Source organism: Urocampus carinirostris, chromosome 3 (genome assembly GCF_059441175.1).
Source record: "Urocampus carinirostris isolate Australia breed hairy pipefish chromosome 3, RoL_Ucar_1.0, whole genome shotgun sequence".
NCBI lineage: Eukaryota > Metazoa > Chordata > Actinopteri > Syngnathiformes > Syngnathidae > Urocampus > Urocampus carinirostris.
Genome location: NC_142351.1, coordinates 32252920 through 32273456, shown reverse-complemented (window position 1 = coordinate 32273456; position 20537 = coordinate 32252920). Strand labels below are relative to the sequence as shown.

General features: G+C 37.9%; 1 protein-coding gene across 1 annotated transcript; it reads right to left on the bottom strand.

Moving 5' to 3' along the window:
* Positions 1-507: 507 nt before the first annotated feature.
* LOC148369472 (solute carrier family 15 member 1-like) lies at positions 508-17912 on the bottom strand. Its single transcript, XM_088329951.1, has 21 exons — positions 17828-17912; positions 16428-16569; positions 16231-16350; positions 16053-16152; positions 13742-13832; positions 13569-13652; positions 11847-11929; positions 11652-11738; positions 11332-11421; positions 10844-10888; positions 10748-10780; positions 10586-10674; positions 8539-8620; positions 8336-8452; positions 6968-7108; positions 6846-6892; positions 6674-6781; positions 4290-4404; positions 4077-4214; positions 3381-3488; positions 508-744 (listed from the first exon to the last, which is right to left on the bottom strand). Exons 1-21 carry the CDS (start codon positions 17832-17834, stop codon positions 508-510), a joined length of 2064 nt encoding a protein of 687 aa, XP_088186077.1. The 5' UTR covers positions 17835-17912.
* Between the last annotated feature and the right edge of the window lie 2625 nt (positions 17913-20537).

Genomic DNA, 20537 nt, shown 5'->3' with positions numbered 1-20537 from the left:
AAGAGTATAGACTTACACAGCTTCATCATAATAAATTAGTTTTTTAATCTGTTTCCTTGAACTAACTTGTGGTCAGATAATAGGTATATTCAGAAAAAAATAGTAACCTGCTGCCACCTACTGGTATGGATGAACTGTACAATTAGTTGGCTGATAGCGGAAAGAAAATGATATTGAACAATGACGGAATGCTTTTTTGCAAACATAGAATTGGGACACACTCGTCTCACAACACACCGTGAAAGACACCGCTCCTACGACACATAAACAAAAACGGCATGATAACTGCTGCGGGAAAGTGCAAAATAAGAAGTTTGGTTGCTGGATTTACAGTAACAGGAAAACCTAGAAGGCACTCATTCCACCTGCATGGAAACCTACCTCCTTGCAAATCACGAAAGCAACAAACCCGAATCACGCTTGACAGGAAACACACAACAGGCAGCATTTAAATACAAAAAAGGGAAATACTGTGTGTCCCAATCTGCAGCTTTTTCTTTGTTTTTTTTACATCTTGGTCTGCGTGCACGCTTCCTCCTCATCGGAGCTGGATTCCGAGCACTTTTCTTCATTCCTACGTTTAGCCGAGTCTTTTCCGTTCATGTCTTTCCACTTCTTGGGCTCCATTTCGCTAAACTGAGCTTCGATTTTGGACGGGTCGGTATACGTGTAGAAGTAAGCCATTATGGCAAACGTGATGCACACTCCCACCAGCAAGGATGCAAAGAGAATGTATTCGGCCCACTGATGGAAAAATCATCATCATTAATATCCTCATCGCCATTATACAATATAGACCAGGGGTGTCAAACAGGCAGCTGGCGGGCCGGACCAGGCCCGTTAAGGGATTGAATCTGGCCCGGGAGACAAGGCCCTGAGAAGCGCAAGAGAAAAACAAGCGGCAGGTTGAAATACGTCCACTTGATGTTGTCAAGGCCTCTCACAAAGACGCTGTACTTGTATTTCTCTCTCTCTCTCTCCCTCTCTCTCTCTCTCTCTATCTCTCCCTCTCTCTCTCTCTTTTCCTCCCTTTTCTCTCACTTTATGTCTCTCTCTCTTTCACTCTCTGTGTCTCTTTTTCTCTTTATTTGTTCCTCTGTCTCTTTCTCTGTCTGTGTCTTTTTACCTTCCTTTGCGCTCTCTTCCTCTTCCTTTTTTCTTTTTCTCTCGTTCCCCCACTCGCTATGCCCTTCTGTCTTTCTCGCTTTCTCTTTTCTCTCCTGTTATTCTCTCTTTCTTTATTCTTTGGATTTCTTTCTTTCCCCCTCTCTCACTATTGCTCTTTTTATCTCTTTTGTTTTTTACATTCTCTCTCTCCCTCTCTCTCTTTTCACTTTCTCCCTTTCTCTCTTTCTTTGTCCCACCCTCTCTCATTTTCTCCCCCTCTCTTTCTCTTATTTGTTTCTCTCTTTTTCTTTCTTTCTAATGTACTAGTCCGGCCCCCGAGAGATTGTTTGTTCTATCGTGTGGCCCCCGAGTTAAAATAAGTTTGACACCCCTGCTATAGACCTTTTCATAACAGTGTTGGACATGTTACTTTAAAAAGGTAATTAGTTATAGTTTCATCTTTCAAAAAGTAACTGAGTTAGTAACTGTGTTTCTCCATCATAAAGGTAACTAGTCACCAGGTACAGTAACAATTTATGTTACTTTTAAAATAAATTGTAGGTCAAAAAATTCTATATTTTCTGAGCATTATTTGAGTCAGTTGAATAGAGAACAGGTAGTTGTGTAAGAGAACCTTGGAACCAGCAACATAGTTATCCTCCACTTGAGGTGCAACAAAAAACAGAAAACACTATAATAAAATAACAATCAGCACAAAACAGTATAAAGTGAGTTTAATCAATTAAATCTAACTTGAATAGTCTGTTGTAGAGATGGATATTCGAATTCTCTTTGGAAAATCGGATTTTTAGGCTTGGCTCACTTAAAAGTATGGGTTCTTTCAGCTCTCAAATGGCTCTCCAGCTTGTTTTTGGTTTTTAATCCATACATTACCATTTATTATGATTGACTTAAAAAGGGGAAAAAATAAAGCAAAATTAAAATTTACACGTTAACACTGAAAAATGCAAGAAACATAAATTGCAATACAATACTACTTTAGGTCAAGAGAACATAATCCCTGAAAAAAAAATGCATTTTGAGCAATGACAAGAAAAAATAGCGTCTCGAAGTGAACCGGCTCCCGATTGGTGGGTAGCCCACTTCCAAGACATGGCTCATAGAACCATTTTGTTCACGAGTGATATGAGTTTAGCCATTAGCCTATTCTTTTGACACAATAGTAAATACTGTATTGGTAATCGCTACATAACATAAATGATAGTCGCTATTTAGAATGGTGACGTAATCTAATTAGATGCGGCGTAACAAACAAACAAATTTATAACGCCGTTAGTCCCACAACACTGGTCACAGCAAAAGCCGGAGGCACAAAACACGCTGTGCTTGTCAAAAAACTGGGGGAAAGAAAATTTTCATTGCTGCTATCTGGGTGTCGTGTGTGTGGATCATAGAAGATGATGAGGGTTGTGTTTAAATGCAATGAAGCCAAAAGATTGGACCGAGGCATTCATCAATAATGTTCGGGTTTGCAGTACGCACTTCATATCAGATAAGAGAAATTACATTTTTATGACTATTGGTATCGAAACCATAGTCCTTATTATATTAGCAATGTGTCTTGTTATGTTATTAGGTTCAGCTAACTGTTAGAATGGAGATGGAAATCTTCGCGTGGTTTGAAGCATAGAGACTAAATGGATATGGAGTGTCTCGGCTGTGATAAGTTTGCAAGCTCAACATTGCACTAACCGAGATATATAAAGGGTTACTACTTTCATAGATAGGTGTACAGTAAACATATTCTGTTTTTTATTATGTGGCGATTTTATTGCAGTTTTAGGGGGTTAACTTTGCGAGTATATGCGGTAATTTGTGACTTACTTTCAGAGTAATGCGCTAGTATTCAGTGTCAGTGATTACTTTTAAAATGAAGTAACTGTAACCATTTTTTTTCAGTAAGGTGCCCAACACTGATTATACCAAAGTATTTTACAACCTTTTTGAGCCAGGGCACACTTTCTTTTAAAAAAAACAATCAGGGCATACCATATGTTGAAAACGTTTAAAAATCAACTGCCTTGGGAGGAGATCATTAGAATATAAAAGGGAGAAAAAGGCTAATCTGCTGCCATGAATGTTACAGTTACTGGATAGTCACTGGGGAAGATAGCAAAGAAACTGAAAAATGCTTTTTTGCGATTATAAAGCTGGTCAATGTCTTGCGGCACACTAGACACAAGCTCACGGCACAGTAGTGTGCCCCGGCACACTGGCTGAAAAACACTGTTATACCACTACCGTGTACCCACCTGATCTTCTAGGGTGGCTGCCTCGGCAACAATGAGCACAATGATGTTACCGACGGCGACCGTGAGAAGCCAGCCGGCCTGTAGAACCGATTTCATGTTGCTGGGTGCCTGAGGAGATGTTACACATTAGATCTAGTTAGTGCAGCGGTTTTATATATATATATACATATATACCATAAATTCCGGACTATAAGCCGCTACTTATAGTAGAGAGAGAGAGAGAGAGAGAGAGAGAGAGAGAGAGAGAGAGAGAGAGAGAGAGAGAGAGAGAGAGAGAGAGAGAGAGAGAGAGAGAGAGAGAGAGAGAGAGAGACACACACACACTGGGATTTCCCCAGTCTGTGTTTTTGTCTTGATTTGTTCTGTTTTTACTTTTACTGTTTTTATTTTCAAAATGGTCTAAAATGTATTTGCGTTTTTGGACAAGTGAAATGTTTTGGGAGTAAATGTAAATTTTAGTATGTGCTGCCACTTGTCGAGATGGTAATCCTTTCCATTCTCGTTATTCACTTAGCTTATTTGGAGACTCTGTTTTTTAAGGGTGATTTTGTTGTCCACGCTATTATCTTTCTTTCAAATGAATCATTAAAAAAAAATGTCATTTAATTTCAAGGTGACATATGCAGGGGTGCCTGTGACTCGTTGTATTTTTTGGGAATTTCCATCGTCTAACTCCAAAATGTTGGCAATATATACCTGTGAATAGGAAAACTCCAGGCCAGTAACAGAAAACACAACTTCTCCTGCTGTGATGAGGAAGTACTGAGGAATCTGCCAGGCCATGTGCACAGAGTTCGGTTTGATGTCATTCACTTGACGAATTTCTTGTTCACACTATAGGAGAGAAACAAGAAACTCTGAGGCATCAGCTTTGTGACGAAGCACATACATCCATTACTTGGTCATTACATTCGGTCCAAACGAAAAAGTGGTTGGGATGACCAAAGTGTAAGAACTACCGAAGCCCAACTGCTGGTTGTAGACGCACTGGCCTCCAGTACTGTTCTTGATCAGGAACTGTGCACTAGTTGAAAAAACAAACGGAAACATCAATGCATTTTTCCGGTTTAATCTTACACATACATTGCCTAGCGAAAGTATTGCCCCCTCCCCCCCAAATATTTTTTTTTCATCTTGCCCTATTTTAGGCTTCAAACTTAAAGCTAAAAAAAACAACGACTTGTGAGACACATTCGTGAAGTGGAGCAAAATTATTTAAACATTTTATTTTTATATTTATGTTCACAAAAAAAGTTGGGGTTGGCCCCCTGTTATCTTAGCTCGGTCAACTGACTCCAGAAGTTCACTGATGACTTCTGAATGATTAAATGCTTGAAACTAATATCAATCAACCAAGACCTGACCGTCTCACTAAACTTCCAGCTCAAACAAGGAAAATATAACCAGAGAAGCAACCAAGAGGCCCATGATCACATTGGATGACCCGCAGACATACACAGCGGGGGTGGGGCCATCATTGCATGAAACAACTATTAGTCATACTCTGCATAAATCTGCCCTTTTACGGAAGAGTGGCAAAAAGAAAGCCCTTTCTGAAAATCTGTAAGTCTGCAAGAGACCTGAGTATGGGGCCCAGCTTCACCTTCCAACAGGACATTGACCCTAAACATAAAGCAAAATCTACATTGGAATGATTTAAAAGGTGTTAGAATGGCCAAGCCAAAGTCCAGACCTCAATCCTATAGAGCAGGGGTCAGCAACCTTTTCGGTGTGGAGTGACATTTTCAAATTTCCTTGGAAATTAGTGTGCCACACCAAGATCAATGACTCGCACAACATTTTTTTTTTATATCCGAAAGAGCTGTGATTTGACACCAGTCCGAATATACAACATAGATATACATTGAAATAGTATAAATGACCAATTTATCTTCCACTATTCTTGTTCATCAATAAACTAAAAAATGAAGGTGAGCAACATGTGGAGAGGCATGTAGACATCCATGACTTCAACTTTTTACCACAAGAATCAACCTGAATCAACTATTCTTCATCAAAAATGAACTGCAATCAACAACAAATGATATGGACAGCTACCATACCATGCATCTGAATTTCCCTTCGGCGATGAATAAAGTATCTATCTATCTATCTATCTATCTATCTATCTATCTATCTATCTATCTATCTATCTATCTATCTATCTATCTATCTATCTATCTATCTATCTATCTATCTATCTATCTATCTATCTATCTATCTATCTATCTATCTATCTATCTATTTATCAATAAAATCTTACTGCAGAAAATATCAAAACTTGAAATGACAGCAACAAGGCAGAAGGCTACTTGAAAATAAGTGCAACAGAAATAGCAGCTGACTTGGTCTCAGATATAAATGGTTTTCCGTGCTTTGCTATGTATGCAGTGAGCAATGTGATAACTTCCTTCAGTGGTGGTGTTTTTAGCAGTAACAAAGGTTTTTAGGGTCGGTGTTTTTTTACCGTACCTGGACACAGTGCGTTTTAATGTCTCCGCCTTGTCAGACTCGCCCTTGAATTCATGTTCATGATTCGTTACGTATTGACGTTTAACACTTGATATGCGAGGTACAACGCCCTCGAGGCATATTGCACAAACAGCACAGTCATTTTTTGCACAAGTCCCCAGTCGTCAGTCAAAGAACGAGATTCTTTCGCTGAAGGAGCTGTCATTATTCATTCATTCATCGCACGCCGGTGTTTCTGTGGCTGGGGCAAAACACGGATTTCTCCTCTTCTGCGAATCTCTGTGCAGACACACACTCGCACACGGAGCAGAAGAGGAAGGGCATGACCGTAAAGCCTCTAAAAAACACGGCGCGCAACTGAACATGTCTAATTTCAGGTAAAAAATGATTATTTTTTGAAAATAATCATTATTTTGCCACGCGCTCGCGTGTCACTGGTTAAGCCCAGCAGTGGCACGCGTGTCATAGGTTGCCGACCCCAGCTATAGAGTATACTTGGAAAAGTTCTGAACAATCACCGGTACACCTAAAGAAACTTGAGTTGTTGTGAAAGGAAGAATGGGAAAAAAATTGTTTCAAGATGTGGGAACCTTATACAGACATACCCAACATGTGGCTGTGATCACAGCAAAAGGAGGTTGTACAAAGTATTAACTCAAAAGGAGCCAATATTCTTTTCAATTTTTGACTCGTTAGAAAAGTATAAAATGATAAACACATTCGGTTTATTTTCACGATTGTGTCTCACATGTTGCTTATTCTTGAAAATACTTTTGGAGGCACTGTAGAGATCAAACTCAAAATTCAAACTCCTTGCTTACTTTCCATGTGGTACTGACAAGTACGGTGACATCTTTGCAGAGGTGACGTTCTCAAAGGCAAGATTACCGACCGTTATGTTCAAAGTAGAGCCGAGGCCGTTGAAAAATCTGCTCAGTAAAAAACAACAACAAATGACTCAAACGAAACTCCGACTACTAGTTAAGGACTTGCCTTATTGCATTAGCACCCTGCTCCGGCTTGGTCGTGATGTCTTGAAACTGGAGATGAGAACATTGATAAAGAAGTGATCCACCTTCTTTCCTTTCTTTACCTTATTTGCTCGCTCTCCTTACCTCTAGTGGCCTGGGCACAGCTCCATCCTGAAAGATCACGAGAGTATTCCGAGAACCGGCAGGTAAACTGATGGGATAAACCGCGCCGGGGCCCAAATCCAGAGAAAACAACCCAGAGGCACTCAGATAGTTATCGTTGGCCTGGTCGAGAAAAAATTATCATTAAGTCGGGTGACAAGCTCCAAGCGCCCTTGTGTCAAACGTATGGCCCGCGGGACACATGTGGCTCGCGGGACACATGTGGCTCGTGAGACAATGCTGACTCAAGAGAAAATGAGCATTAAACAATGACGTGCGGTTGTAAACATGTCCAGTAGATGTCTCCAAAGTTCAGAGCCAATTCCATAGCTGTAATTGCTGACTATCATTTAACAACCAGAGAACATTGAGGGAACCCATCCCAACGTTATTTTAATTAAATACACGTCTGAGACGGTCTGTTTAAAGGACTGTAAGAAGATTACGCTCCTTTCCATAGTAGAGCAGCAAAATTGCTGCATTCAGGTACATTTTTATTAAAAATAAATAAATAAATGAAAAGCACAAATACTGAAAGCATTCACTAAATAATTTAAACATGTATACTTAATGTAAGGACCATTTTTTTCTACTTTTTTATACAGCTTACATGGAATTGTGAATAAAAACAACACTTGATTTTTTTATACTGGGGGGGCAGTGGCTCAGGAGGTAGAGCGCTCGTCTTGGGATCAAGGGATCCCAGTTCGAATCCCGGCTCGTCCGTGTTACATGTCGAAGTGTCCTTGGGCAAGACACTGAACCCCTAATACCCCCAATAAGCAGGTTAGCGCCTTACATGGCTGCAAGGCCGCTATTGGGAAATGTGGAGCACATTGTAAAGCGCTTTGGGAAGTCATTGACTTGAAAAGCGCTATATAAATGCAGATCATTTCATTTCATTTTCATTTCATTTCATTTACTGTTTAACACAATGGCAATCATTTTGACCCGAAGTCAACAACAGGGTTAAATTTGTGTTTGTATGTTATTTTTGTCACTTTACAGTCTGTATGAGTTCCCTCGAGTTAAACAAACTTTAGGTGGAATAAATTCAATAGTTTTTTTTTCGTTTTTTTTTTTACGAAGGCACAGTTGATAAACATTACAAGGGATAAAGTTTTAGTCAATGAAAAATTGAAATGGAAAAAAAACAACTTAATAATCGTTTCATAAGCAAATCTTACATTCCTGAATAATAATTTAATGGTGAGTTTCTGAAGAGACTCCCAGCCCTCCAGCTTAGGCACACTTTTAATTAATACATGTATTAATTTTGCCCCCGAGAGAATGTTTCTACCATGTGGCCCCCGTGTTCTAGCGAACTGTGTCGTCAACGTGCTTAAATACCATGAAAGGGTCCAACTTTAGAGGTACCGAACCAGCCTCGAATTCTATCGGCCTGTTCAGCATATTGAGAAACTTGACTTGGCGCGAATTGCTTGATGGAAAAGTGGGGAGAGTTTCCTGAAAGAAGAACCCCAAAAACGAAAACGGTGAAAAATGCCAAAGACTTAGATGCCGGTGAACGTTTTTGCTGACGTGGCACTCACATCGATCTGGATCTGAATCAAGCCCGCAGCAACAAACGCCATCGCGGCGAAGAACATGCCCACGGTCATCCTCTTCAACGGACTGAAAAACAGAAAATTCAGGAGATATGTTCGCATTGACTTTTTGTGACCATGAATAAGCAAAAACATCATTTTCAAAACAGATTCTTACGTGCGTGGACAAATAAGGCATTCTGGAGCGGGAACACAATTAAGATTCATATCGCAGTTGGCATTTTATTCTACTCTTTTCATTTCAGTATCCAAATGAGAACACGAAAAATGAAGACAAAAGAATACTGATATATATAAATACATATATATATATATCTCATCTCATTAGCCGTACCGCTTATCCTCAGTAGGGTCGCGGGGGGGCTGGAGCCCATCCCAGCAATCATCGGGCAGTGGGCAGGGGACACCCTGAACTGGTTGCCAGCCAATTATATATATATATATATATATATATATATATATATATATATATATACACAATGGGACCTCGCTACTTCGCGGTTCCACGATCACGGGTTCAGAGCTTTGCGGGTCTAAAAAATAATAATAATAAAAAAAAAATAATAATAATAATAATAGATATTTATTTTTTATTTATTTTTTTAAGCATTTTTGAAGGGGCGTCGCTACTTCGTGGTTCCACGTTCGCGGGTTCTGAGCTTCGCAGGTCTAAAAAATAATAATAATAAAATAATTATTATTAATGGGGGTTTTGTTCCCCATTAACCGCGATAACCGAGGGATAACTGTATATATAAATATATATATATAAATATATATATATATATATATATATATATCGGCCTGTTCAGCATATTGCGGTATTTTGTGTATGTATATATATATATATATATATATATATATATATATATATATATACATATATATATTTATATATATATATATATATATACATACACAAAATACCGCAAAACAAAACAAGGATACTAACAATAACCTTTGATGCAGAGAGTGCTGGGCATAAAGAAGCATGCTGTGTGCATAGCTCTGCCCGCCCTTACTATTCACCCAATCAAATTGCTGTGTGCTTGGCTGGCATTTCTGGCTGTTTAGATTTTCTGTGGGTTTTTATCATCAACTGTCTCATATATATATATATATATATATATATATATATATATATATATATATATATATATATATATATATATATATATATATATATATATATATATATATATATATATATATATATATATATATATATATATATATATATATACATACACAAAATACCGCAAACAAGGATACTAACAATAACCTTCGATGCAGAGAGTGCTGGGCATAAAGAAGCATGCTGTGTGCATAGCTCTGCCCGCCCTTACTATTCACCCAATCAAATTGCTGTGTGCTTGGCTGGCATTTCTGGCTGTTTAGTTTTTCTGTGGGTTTTTATCATCAACTGTCTCAACAGTGAACCTTAATTGCTTAATGAGCTCCTGTATAAGCGTAGCGAAATGCAGGCAAAACGGAGTCTGTCGTTCTGACACCTTGACTTACGACTGTAGATATTGGACCAAAACAGTTCTCTTTTATTGCTACCTCAGCTATGTGCGCACTAGACTCGACTCTGTGTTTTTTAGGATTGGAGCGCTATAGATTTGCGTTTGTATAATTTTATGTCTGAGCTATATGTACTCATAAAAAGAGCCTTATATGGCCCGCGAGCGATAGGTTTCTGACCCCTGCACTAGGGAGTGCTTAAGAGCCACATGGCCACATGCAGCTCTACAGCCGCTTGTACATGAACGTAGATTTTTTTTTCATTTTGTTGGTATTTATTGGGGATGCCTTGACTCCAAACCTGGCAATAGTTACTCCCAGAGGCCTACAGTACAACCTTGTACATTGTCACCAAAAATAGTTCAGCCGTTTTGGAGCCTATAAGTCACATACTAATACACACACACACACACAAACCACACGCACACAAACAAAGAAACACAGAAATTATGATTTATCAATAAGACTAGCTCTAGATAAATCTACAAGTCTATATGATAAGACTCACGTGAAGTTTAACTTGCACTTAGTGATGAGTGGGTAGATTATACTGTCCATGATTGGCACCAGAACCAGGATCAGGATAGGGTTGACCGTCTGGTGGGCCACAACGTTACCATTTCGATTTGTCCAAAAAGAGGCAAAGGTGATGATTCACAAAGGAGCTTACCTGCATCTGGTCGGGCTGGATTACCAGGACTCCCTATTGAAAACACCGTGTTGGTTCAGCAAATTTCAAAACCGGGATTCCAAGCTCAAGACTTACAAAATCGCCATCCATAGTGGTTGCTTGGAGCGTCCATCTGGATCCCTGAGGAGAAATGGTTTTATAATAAACGGTTATATATATATATATATATATATATATATATATATATATATATATATATATATATATATATATATATATATATATATGTATATTCAGTGTTAAAGTACGTAGTAGAAGTTGAATGTGGTCTCGACAGACAAACACGTACAGTACTTACGTTTATTGAGTAACGAGTAACAACTTCAGTGTTGCCTTATGTAGCGGAGTAAAAGTACTGTTTTTTTCTTCACAAATTTACTCAAGTAAAAGTAAAATTATAGGGGTGTAAAGATACTACTAGAAGTACAAAATTTCTAAAACTCAAGTAAATATGACGAATAATTTAATCTGTTACTACCCACCTCTGGTAAGGATAAGACGCTAACATTTGAAAAGTAATTATTTTTTTTTACAGTTTGAATATTGTTATGGAAAGCAGTTACCTGCTGGTCGAAAAGTGCCCAGAACATTGGTAGGGGAATGTAGAGGAAAAGCACCTTCACGACCATCTTCACCTGGGCAATCAAAAGTTTCTACCGATAACAAACAGAAGAAAGAGAATCATTTTACAGTGAGTGATATGTTTACACTACAAAATAAACAGCAATAGATACTGTATTCGTTCATTTATGTATATGACATACAGTACCGTATGGTTGTCGGTATCGATATAATTATACATTTATATGTACATGTGACAGGATCGTTCCCCCATACTAAATAGCTGAAGGTTGTGCAAAAATCTTGAAAATCCTGCTCTCACATCATATTTTTCTTCAGCCCAGTCCATCCAGTGCTCTCGTTTGGGGTATGCTGGATGACGGTGCCTGAATCGGTTACGGATAGCAAACTGCAGAGGAGGGAAAAAAATAACAATTGTGTGAGGGACATTCATATAAAATGAAATATTTAGTTAACCCAAACAGTCAAAGGTTATGATTTCGGTCGGCGTACGTACTCCAATGCATTTGCAAACTTTCAACATGATGTTTCCCTGAGGAGCGGTCTTATTGTACATTGGACTTCCCACAATGAACACAACTGCACAAAGACACAGAACAATATGAAAAACTCCAGCCGCAGTTTTCTAAAAAGAATATTATTTTGTGGGGTGAACAAGTTCAAACAAAAAAATTTAAATTTTAGAAAGCAAAAAAAAATATTTTTACATGTGAATAGTAGGGTTGGGCAATACTGGGAATCTTGTTCTTGATTCGATCCAAGTAATTACAGTACATGGTAGTATTGATCGATACCAATCCGATACCGATACTTTCTGCTTGGGCGTGTCAGGACCATTGAATAATTAAACCCACCCCTCTTTGGGTAAATGTATTTTAGTCACTAAAATGTTTTATTGCAAACATTAACAGTACAAAAACTTGAGCTACATACATTTCTGGAAATGTGAAAAAATATATATAAAAAAGCAATGTAACGAAAATACAAATACTGTAAAACAATATCAACTAAAATTTCTCCAACTGCACGATATTTGGAAAATTTGGTAATTCAAATAAGGTATCAATTGTCTCTCATTGGCTCTGTTGCCATAGTGACAACAGATTTACAGGTTTTTGTTTAGGAACAGTAAAACAAATTGGTAGAGGAGTGCGGTATTGATCGCAGGACAATAGTACCGATCCTATCCAAGTTCTTGCTTAATATTGATAATATTAATACAGTGGCTCGTGAAACTTTTTGGCCCCCTTGAACTTTGTGACCTTTGGCTACATTTCAGACTTCAAACATAAAGATATAGAACTGTAATTTCTTGTGAAGCATCAACAATAAGTGGGGCACAATTATGAAGTGGAGAACACTTTATTGGATATTTTAAACTTTTTTAACAAATAAAAAACGAAATGATGCTCTCAGCGCTTTAAACAGGCCTCTGAGACTATCACAGCGCAGTTGCATTTATACAGAGACTTAATTACACACAGGTGGATTCCATTTATCATCGTTAGTCATTTAGATCAACATTGAATCATTCAGAGATCCTCACTGAACCTCTGGACAGAGTTTGCTTCACTGAAAGTATAGGGGCTGAATAATTTTGCGCACCCACTTGTTTTTTTTTTGTTAAAAAAGTTTAAAATATCCAATAAAGTGCATTCCACTTCATGATTGTGTTCCACTTATTAATGAAGCTTCACAAGAAATTACAGTTTTCTTGATGTTTGAAGTCTGAAATGTGGCAAAAGGTCACAAAGTTCAAGGGGGCAAAATAGTTTCGCAAGCCACTGTAAGTGTATTGATCTGCCCACATCGAGTCTTGAGACACAAGCTGCTATGCGCCATGAAACTTTACCAGCCTTGCATGGAAACTAGCATAAAGGTAGAGCCTGGACTTGAACCCAGGACCTCGTAACTGTGAGTTAGATATGCTCACCATGCCCCAAAAAAAATCAGCAAAATCGTGTATAGTGCCTGCTCCAGACCAGAAGTGTTGAGTCTCCTTTTAATGACCGACAATGACAAAATCTGAATAAGATATATTTTAGCGAACAATATTTGGTTATTTAGATTGATCCTCCTACCCCGAGTGAATACAACCAAATTAAAGAAAATAACATTTTATTTTGACACCAGCAGCCATTTGCATCAGATGCTTTATGTTTTAAACCTAATAGTGTTAAAAACCTGACTGAAGCGTAGATATTAAACGGGTTCTTACTCAAAGCGACCACCATGAGGGCTGCGGGCACACCAAAGGCCAGCGGATAACATTTCTGTTGGCTGTAAATGCCACAGTCCTGAGCTGAAATGCACCATAAACACATAAACATAAAACTCGTTCAACAAGTTCCTTTATGCAGTAAATCCCCATTTCAAAAATTGGAGTCGAACCTCTGAGGATGGGGGTAATGACCGTGGAAAGCAGACTGCCTGCGTTGATGGACAAGTAGAAAATAGAAAAAAAGGTGCTTCTTTGCTTTTCCTGTTGACAAAAGGATGTTGAAAAGATGCCATGTTATACAACATGTAGTAATCTTTATACTCGGCCTTGGACAATGTTCTCGAGCTAGCCAAGTTCATATTCTAATAAACGACTCAGCAAGAAAACGCTGATAAGTGAGTCAACGTGATAATTGTTGTTGCAGGCCTAGGCTAACACTGCTGAGGCTTGTCATAGATGTTGTGATAATACTGCACGTTGACACCTTTATTACCTGAAGGATACACTAAATGGTTTTAGTTAATCATTTGTTAGAAATTCGGCGGCTAAATCCAGCTTTAATTTTATAGCAGCGACTGATGTTCTCCGCAAATCTAAGTATCTTGCTAATGATCATTTCATTGAACAGTTGTCCAATTAGTCGACAAAGCCCATCTCTGTAATGCAGTAGAGCAAGGGGGTCAAACTCATATGAGCCCGGGGGGGTCACATGGTAGAAAAAAACATTTTCTCACAGCCGGACTTTGGAATTTATAGACTTCAATGGCCTTACTCTTTTTTTAGAGTTGCAGCAATGATATGCGTGTATAAATGAACAAACATGCAGACATTTACAAGTTCATTCATATTTCTTTTGTGCCTATAAATAAACCGTTTAATCAAATTGATATAAAAAACTCAAAATATGAGAAAAGTAATAAAGATGTCCATTTTTAATAGACTGATATCCATAATACACATTAAAACTCAAAATGCAGTACACAACTACATGACAAAGATGGCAAGTAAAGAAAATTTTAAGCAGCCATTTAAATTTTGGGGACATCCGGAACAAAGGTGACACCAAATCAACACATTGTCATTAGTCCTTTTTTAAACCATTTTAGTCCGTTATCATTTTGGGTTGGGAAGGCCGGTTAAAACACCCTGACCACGGGCTACTTCTGACCTAGCCAGTACATTGCAAAAAAAATAATAATAATCTTGACCCATTGAACAAAAACAGTCCTTTAAAATATTATTTATTTCCTTTTTTTTTAGCATTTATATATTTTTAACAGTTTATTTTTCTCATATAGAAAATTTGTAAAATTATCTCAATTTGGTTTGGCCTTTTTCAAAAATAAAAAAAAGTATACCGTATACTGTTTTAAACAATATTGCTAATTTTAGGGGATTAATTTTGTTTCCTCTTTTTGTCTTTTGAATTGTGTGAATTATAGAAATAGATCAACTAATCCCTAAATTTAGCAATATTATTTATAATACAAAAATAAACCGTAGTCGTGTAAGAAGATGCCAGATAATTGCTATTATTTGAAGAATATTTCTTAACTTATTTCCAAATGTATATATTCTTTTCTTTTTGGTGAAAACATACTTTTAAAATGCAGGAATTTCATTTTTTTAAATTAAAGGAATATATTTAAAATAAGCACGGCGGCGCAGTGGTTAGTGCATGTGCGGCACAGTTCAAGTCATGGGAACCTCCTGCGTGGGTTCAAATCCAGCTCCAGACTTTCTGTGCGGAGTTTGTATGTTCTCCCCGTGCTTGCGTGGGTTTCCTCCGGGCACTCCGGTTTCCTCCCACATTCCAAAAACATGCATTTCAGGTGAATTGGCCGGTCCAAATTGTCCCTAGGTGTGAATGAGCGAGTGAGTTGTCTGTCTCTGTGTGCCCTGCGATTGGCTGGCAACCAGTTCAGGGTGTCCCCTACCCACTGCCCGATGATTGCTGGGATGGGCTCCAGCCCCCCCGCGACCCTACTGAGGATAAGCGGTGCAGCTAATGAGATGAGATGAAATGAGACATTTAAAATAAAGTAAGTTCATTTTAAAAATGCATTTGAAGAATTACAAATAATATTCTTAAAATAATTTTTAAAAATAAATAATTGCCACTTCAAAAGATATTGCAAATTATATGGTATATTTATTTTTCCTTTTTTTGAATAACATTGCAAACTTTCTATATTATTTGTGTTTGTTTTTTGTACTTATTTAAGTGGAGAAATACGTTTCAAATGTAATCAAACAATGAAAATAATCGTTAAAATGATTACGAAGTTGTTTAAAATAATTTTAAATAATTTTAAAACATATTCTAAAATTGGGCAAAATGGCAAAAAAATGGCTGCCACCTGCACTTCCATTTGAGAGAAACGTCTGGCATTAAATCATTTAATGACAAAGTGGAGTTTTCTGGTTTTTGTCTTTGAAAGAAATCTGATCTTTTGCTCAAACGATTCCACATAAAATTACCTGATGGTCTTCAAACTGGTCCCCACCGAAGGCTGCAACACATGGTTTAATGCCTCCTGTTCCCACGGCAATAAGAAGCAAGCCCACCATGGACAGAGCCCTGAGTAATATTGCATTAAGTTTTACGGTCAGTTTTACGTATTTTAGACTTAGTGCACAACAACGTCTGCCTGCTTACACGTGGAAGACCATGTTGTCCGGGGTTCCATCGCGGTCGGTGTCTGTGATGTCATGGATAGCACTGACTGATAAGATCACCTGCCCCAAGGCGTAAATAATGGACAAGTACACGATAGTCCTGCATGGAAGGTAGAGCATAGATGTTACGGACCCTGGCTTCCTATTCGCAATCACACTGAGCGCCGTGAGACCCACTTGAACTTGCCCAGCCAAGAATCCGCAATGACTGCACCCAGGATTGGCGTCAGGTAGCAGAGGGCAACAAAAGTGTGGTAGATGGTGGTGGCAAAGTCATCGTCCCACTTCAGGAAGTATTTAAAATAAAGGACCAGGACAGCTGCAACCAGAGAAAGAGGAGACCAGACCAAAAGATTTGACAACTGGAATGTGTCACATCTGCATTTATCGCTGTCTGAAAGTGTCTATGGCAGGAGTAGGAGACCCAAAATGTTGAGATAGCCATATTGGACCAAAACAAAAAAATAAATATCTTTGCAGCCGCAAAATATTTAAAGATGTATATGAGCGTTATTAATACATATAGCTTTTATTAGAAAATGTTGATAATGTCTGTGTCAAAGTTTTTCCTCCTATAAGAACAATTTAATTTTTGTTTGTCAAACATTTTTGAAAACGCGTCAACCAATAGGCAGCGCCAGAGACTATGCGGCCCCAGAGTTGCTTGTTGCTGACCCCTGGTTTATGGCTACCGTATTTTTCTGGCTATAAGATGAACCTCATAATTCCTAAATACATTTATTTGGTCCCCTTATGGAAATTCATTTTTATCAACTGTATCCAATGGTACAGTCGATGCTGTTGAAGCAGAGCATGCACCAAATGACCGATTTACAGCACTTGCTACTCCCAGGCTGTCTCCCATCCATGAACTAACCAGGTCCAATATGACCTAATATCCCGAGATTGTGGTGTGGGTGTAAACAGGCCTAAAAACCCAAAATTGGGATTAAATTGCTTTATAAGCCAGGGCACTTAATATACCGCAAAATACAGTAGATACAATGAAAAATGCATACAGTATTCATCCGTGTAGCACACACGTTGCCAGAAAAAATGATTTGCATAGTGCATTCCGATTAGTTAAGCTGCCTCCACTTTTCTACCTGTGCGTTAGTAATAGTGCAAAAGATGGAAACAAAAAACAGATACTGTTCAGGCAAAATACTATACAAGCTCTTTTACGTACGAATACGTAATACACAAAGAAGTGGAGAGACTTTTTATCAGAATACACTATGCAATTCAGTGTTGCAAAATAGTGTCATGATGAAATAAGCTCAAAAGCCTGTTTTCATGTCACCTACACCCCTGTTGATCCAGTATTAAAGTGTTGTAATAATGTTTTGCCATTTTAATCAGGGATACTTATGGACTGGTTAATCATGGCACATAATATACTGCATGTGCCATAGACACTTATTGACACATAAACACGCTAGCCCTTACTTAAAGCCTAATCGGCATCTCGTGTATGGAGAAATATATAACCAAAAATAATTTTTGGAAGGTGCACTTTTTAATTTCTTGCGCTTGTAAAATACGGTATGTTGGTCTTAATTGATGAAGAAACTCACTTCGCATGCCATAGAAGGAGAACCGCTCACAAAACTCATTGACCACAATGAAAAGGGTGCTCAACGGGAAGCCACACACCAAAACCTGCAAAATAAGGACGTTATATTGCGCTTATTTTGTAGGTCTTCTAGGAAAGCTAATTTTCGTAGAAACCTATTTTCTTTTTACTCGGAAGAGTGGTTCAGTGTTTTGTTTTGTTTTTTGTATGTTTTGTAATCTATGAAAATAGTTTTCTACTTACACTTAGAGCCCCTTACAAGCGCAAATCCTTTTAGTTGTGAGAATAAAAAGAAGAAAAATTATATATAATTTCATCCGATTTACATATATTAAACTTTGCAGCTTCAATTGTATGAACGTGTTCTTCAGCCTTTGTATTTTAGAAAATGGCAAAAGTGAATTAACAATGTACAAATAAAAGTAACGTGACCTTCACGTTACATTACTTTACTCTTTAAAATATTGGCCCAAGTATTTTTTTCTTATGTTCTAAAACGTTTTAAAAATAGGACAATAAAATAAAATAAATAACAATGTCAAGAAATATAACATTAAAAGATCGCAAAAGAAATACAGTAACATACTTAAATTCACCTGAATTAATACAGGCTATTAATTATGTTAAGATAACTTTAAATTCAACATGTTAATTTCTTCATTTACATATTAATGTCATATAATAGGGTTCTCCCTGCCGAGAACATATATACAATCATGAATACATCCTCCAAAAATGGCTGTACTTACACTTTTTGATTTGGGCTTCTCACTTTCTTCTTTCCCTGTCAAATGTAAAGTGTAAAGATAATATACTGTTGCAGACCCATTTAAAATTTATAATGTACACATGTGTCATATGATATTTCAGTTATAAGCAGCAACCATATAAATCAAACTAACCTGCCATGGCTGAATGTGTACGCTGAGTTATTTTCCTGCTCACTGATCAAATCACTTCTTGAAGCAAGCAAGGTGAGTTTTTATAACCTCCCATCTGGCGATAGACCTGGAGTGTAAGTAACTATCACGTGTACAAGCTACCTATGCTCCTTTCAAGGCTAAATGTGCAGATAACATCGATTATATACTGGCCGATCATTCACAGTATGGTGATGAGCCCCGAATATATTTAACATCTTTATATTGCGCTAACAAATACAAAATTAAAAGTAAACGTTAACGTTAAAATATTGTTCTCGTTGAGTTAATACTTTGCACAACCTCCTTATTTACAGCCACAAGTATTTATGGGTATGTCTCTATACGTTTTGCACATCTTGAAACACAAAGATTTGTCTCTAGTTTCTTAAGATTTGATAGTGGTTGAACTTTTCAGATCTTTCCACAAATTCTTCATTCTTCTTCTTCTAAATGCTCTATAGGATTGAGGTTTGGACTTTGGCTTGACCATTCCAACATCTTTATATTGTTAGTTGTAAACCATTCCCTTGTAGATTTTGCTTTATGTTTAGGGTCGGTGCCTTGTTGGAAGGTGAACCTGCGCCCCATTCTCAGGTCTCTTGCAGACTCCCACAGATTTTCTGCTAGAATTACCCTATAGTTAGCTCTAGCCATCTTCCCATACACTCTAATGATCTTACCAGTCCCTTTTATTAAAGAAAAGCAACCTCAGAGTATGATGCTGCCACTACCATACTTGACAGTGGGTATGGTGTTTTCAGGTCGATGAACAGTGTTACTCTTGCACCAAGCATAACGCTTTGCATTCAACCTAAAAAGTTAAAATCTGGTCTCATCTGACCACAGCTGTTTGTTCCACATGTTATTTGTGACTCCCAAGTGGCTTCTTGCAAACGCCAAACAGGCCGTTTTGTGGTATTCTTTATTCCTGCAACTGTTCCATAAAGGGCAGATTTATGCAGAGTACAACTAATAGACATCTTGTACCAAGAATGTCCCACCTTGGCAGTGTATGCCTGCAAGTCGGTTGCTACTCCTATTAGTTTTCTCCATGTTTGGGACAAAGTTTAGAGGCACAGCCAGGTCTTGGTAGATTTTCAGAGATATTGTGCTCTCTCCTTTTGATTTCTTTGCTTGCAGAGTGCACCAGGAGATGTGTAAATGGTGCAAAATATTTTTGTTTTTATCTTATTCCTCCTTTGAACTTTTCCACAACTTTGTCCCAGACCTGCCTTATGTCTTCTTTGGTCTTCGTAATGCTGTCATAATGCTGTCTGTTTAGGTGCATATAAAGGCAATTGCAGCTTGATAAGGTCAGCTGAACCACATTATCTGCAAAAAGCAGGGACGGAATACCGAGGCCACCAGAGGCGCCTCAGCCGTGCATGTTAATGTGTTGACGGAGGCCAGATATGAAGTATTGGGATTCTAACCCTCACTTGAAATGAAGCAGGGTTACAACTGGCAAATAATTAGAAATTACCCTTTTTACTACTGCAGTTTAGTTTTGCATCTGTGCTCCTTTGTGCGTGTTCATGTCTCTCGCTACTGCTTTGTTAAATGATGATTTGAGCCTCAAAGGGACATTGTTTCAGATTCAGATTCAGATCTACTTTATTGTCATTCTAGTACACGTGTATACAGAACGAAATGTCGATACATCTGACCCGCACAGTTTCCTTGAATGTACAGATATAAATAAAATGTTGTATTGAGTTGTTGTATTGAGTGCTAACAATATACTAAATAATTATGGCTATGTATAGTATTTTACAGTAGCGCAAATAG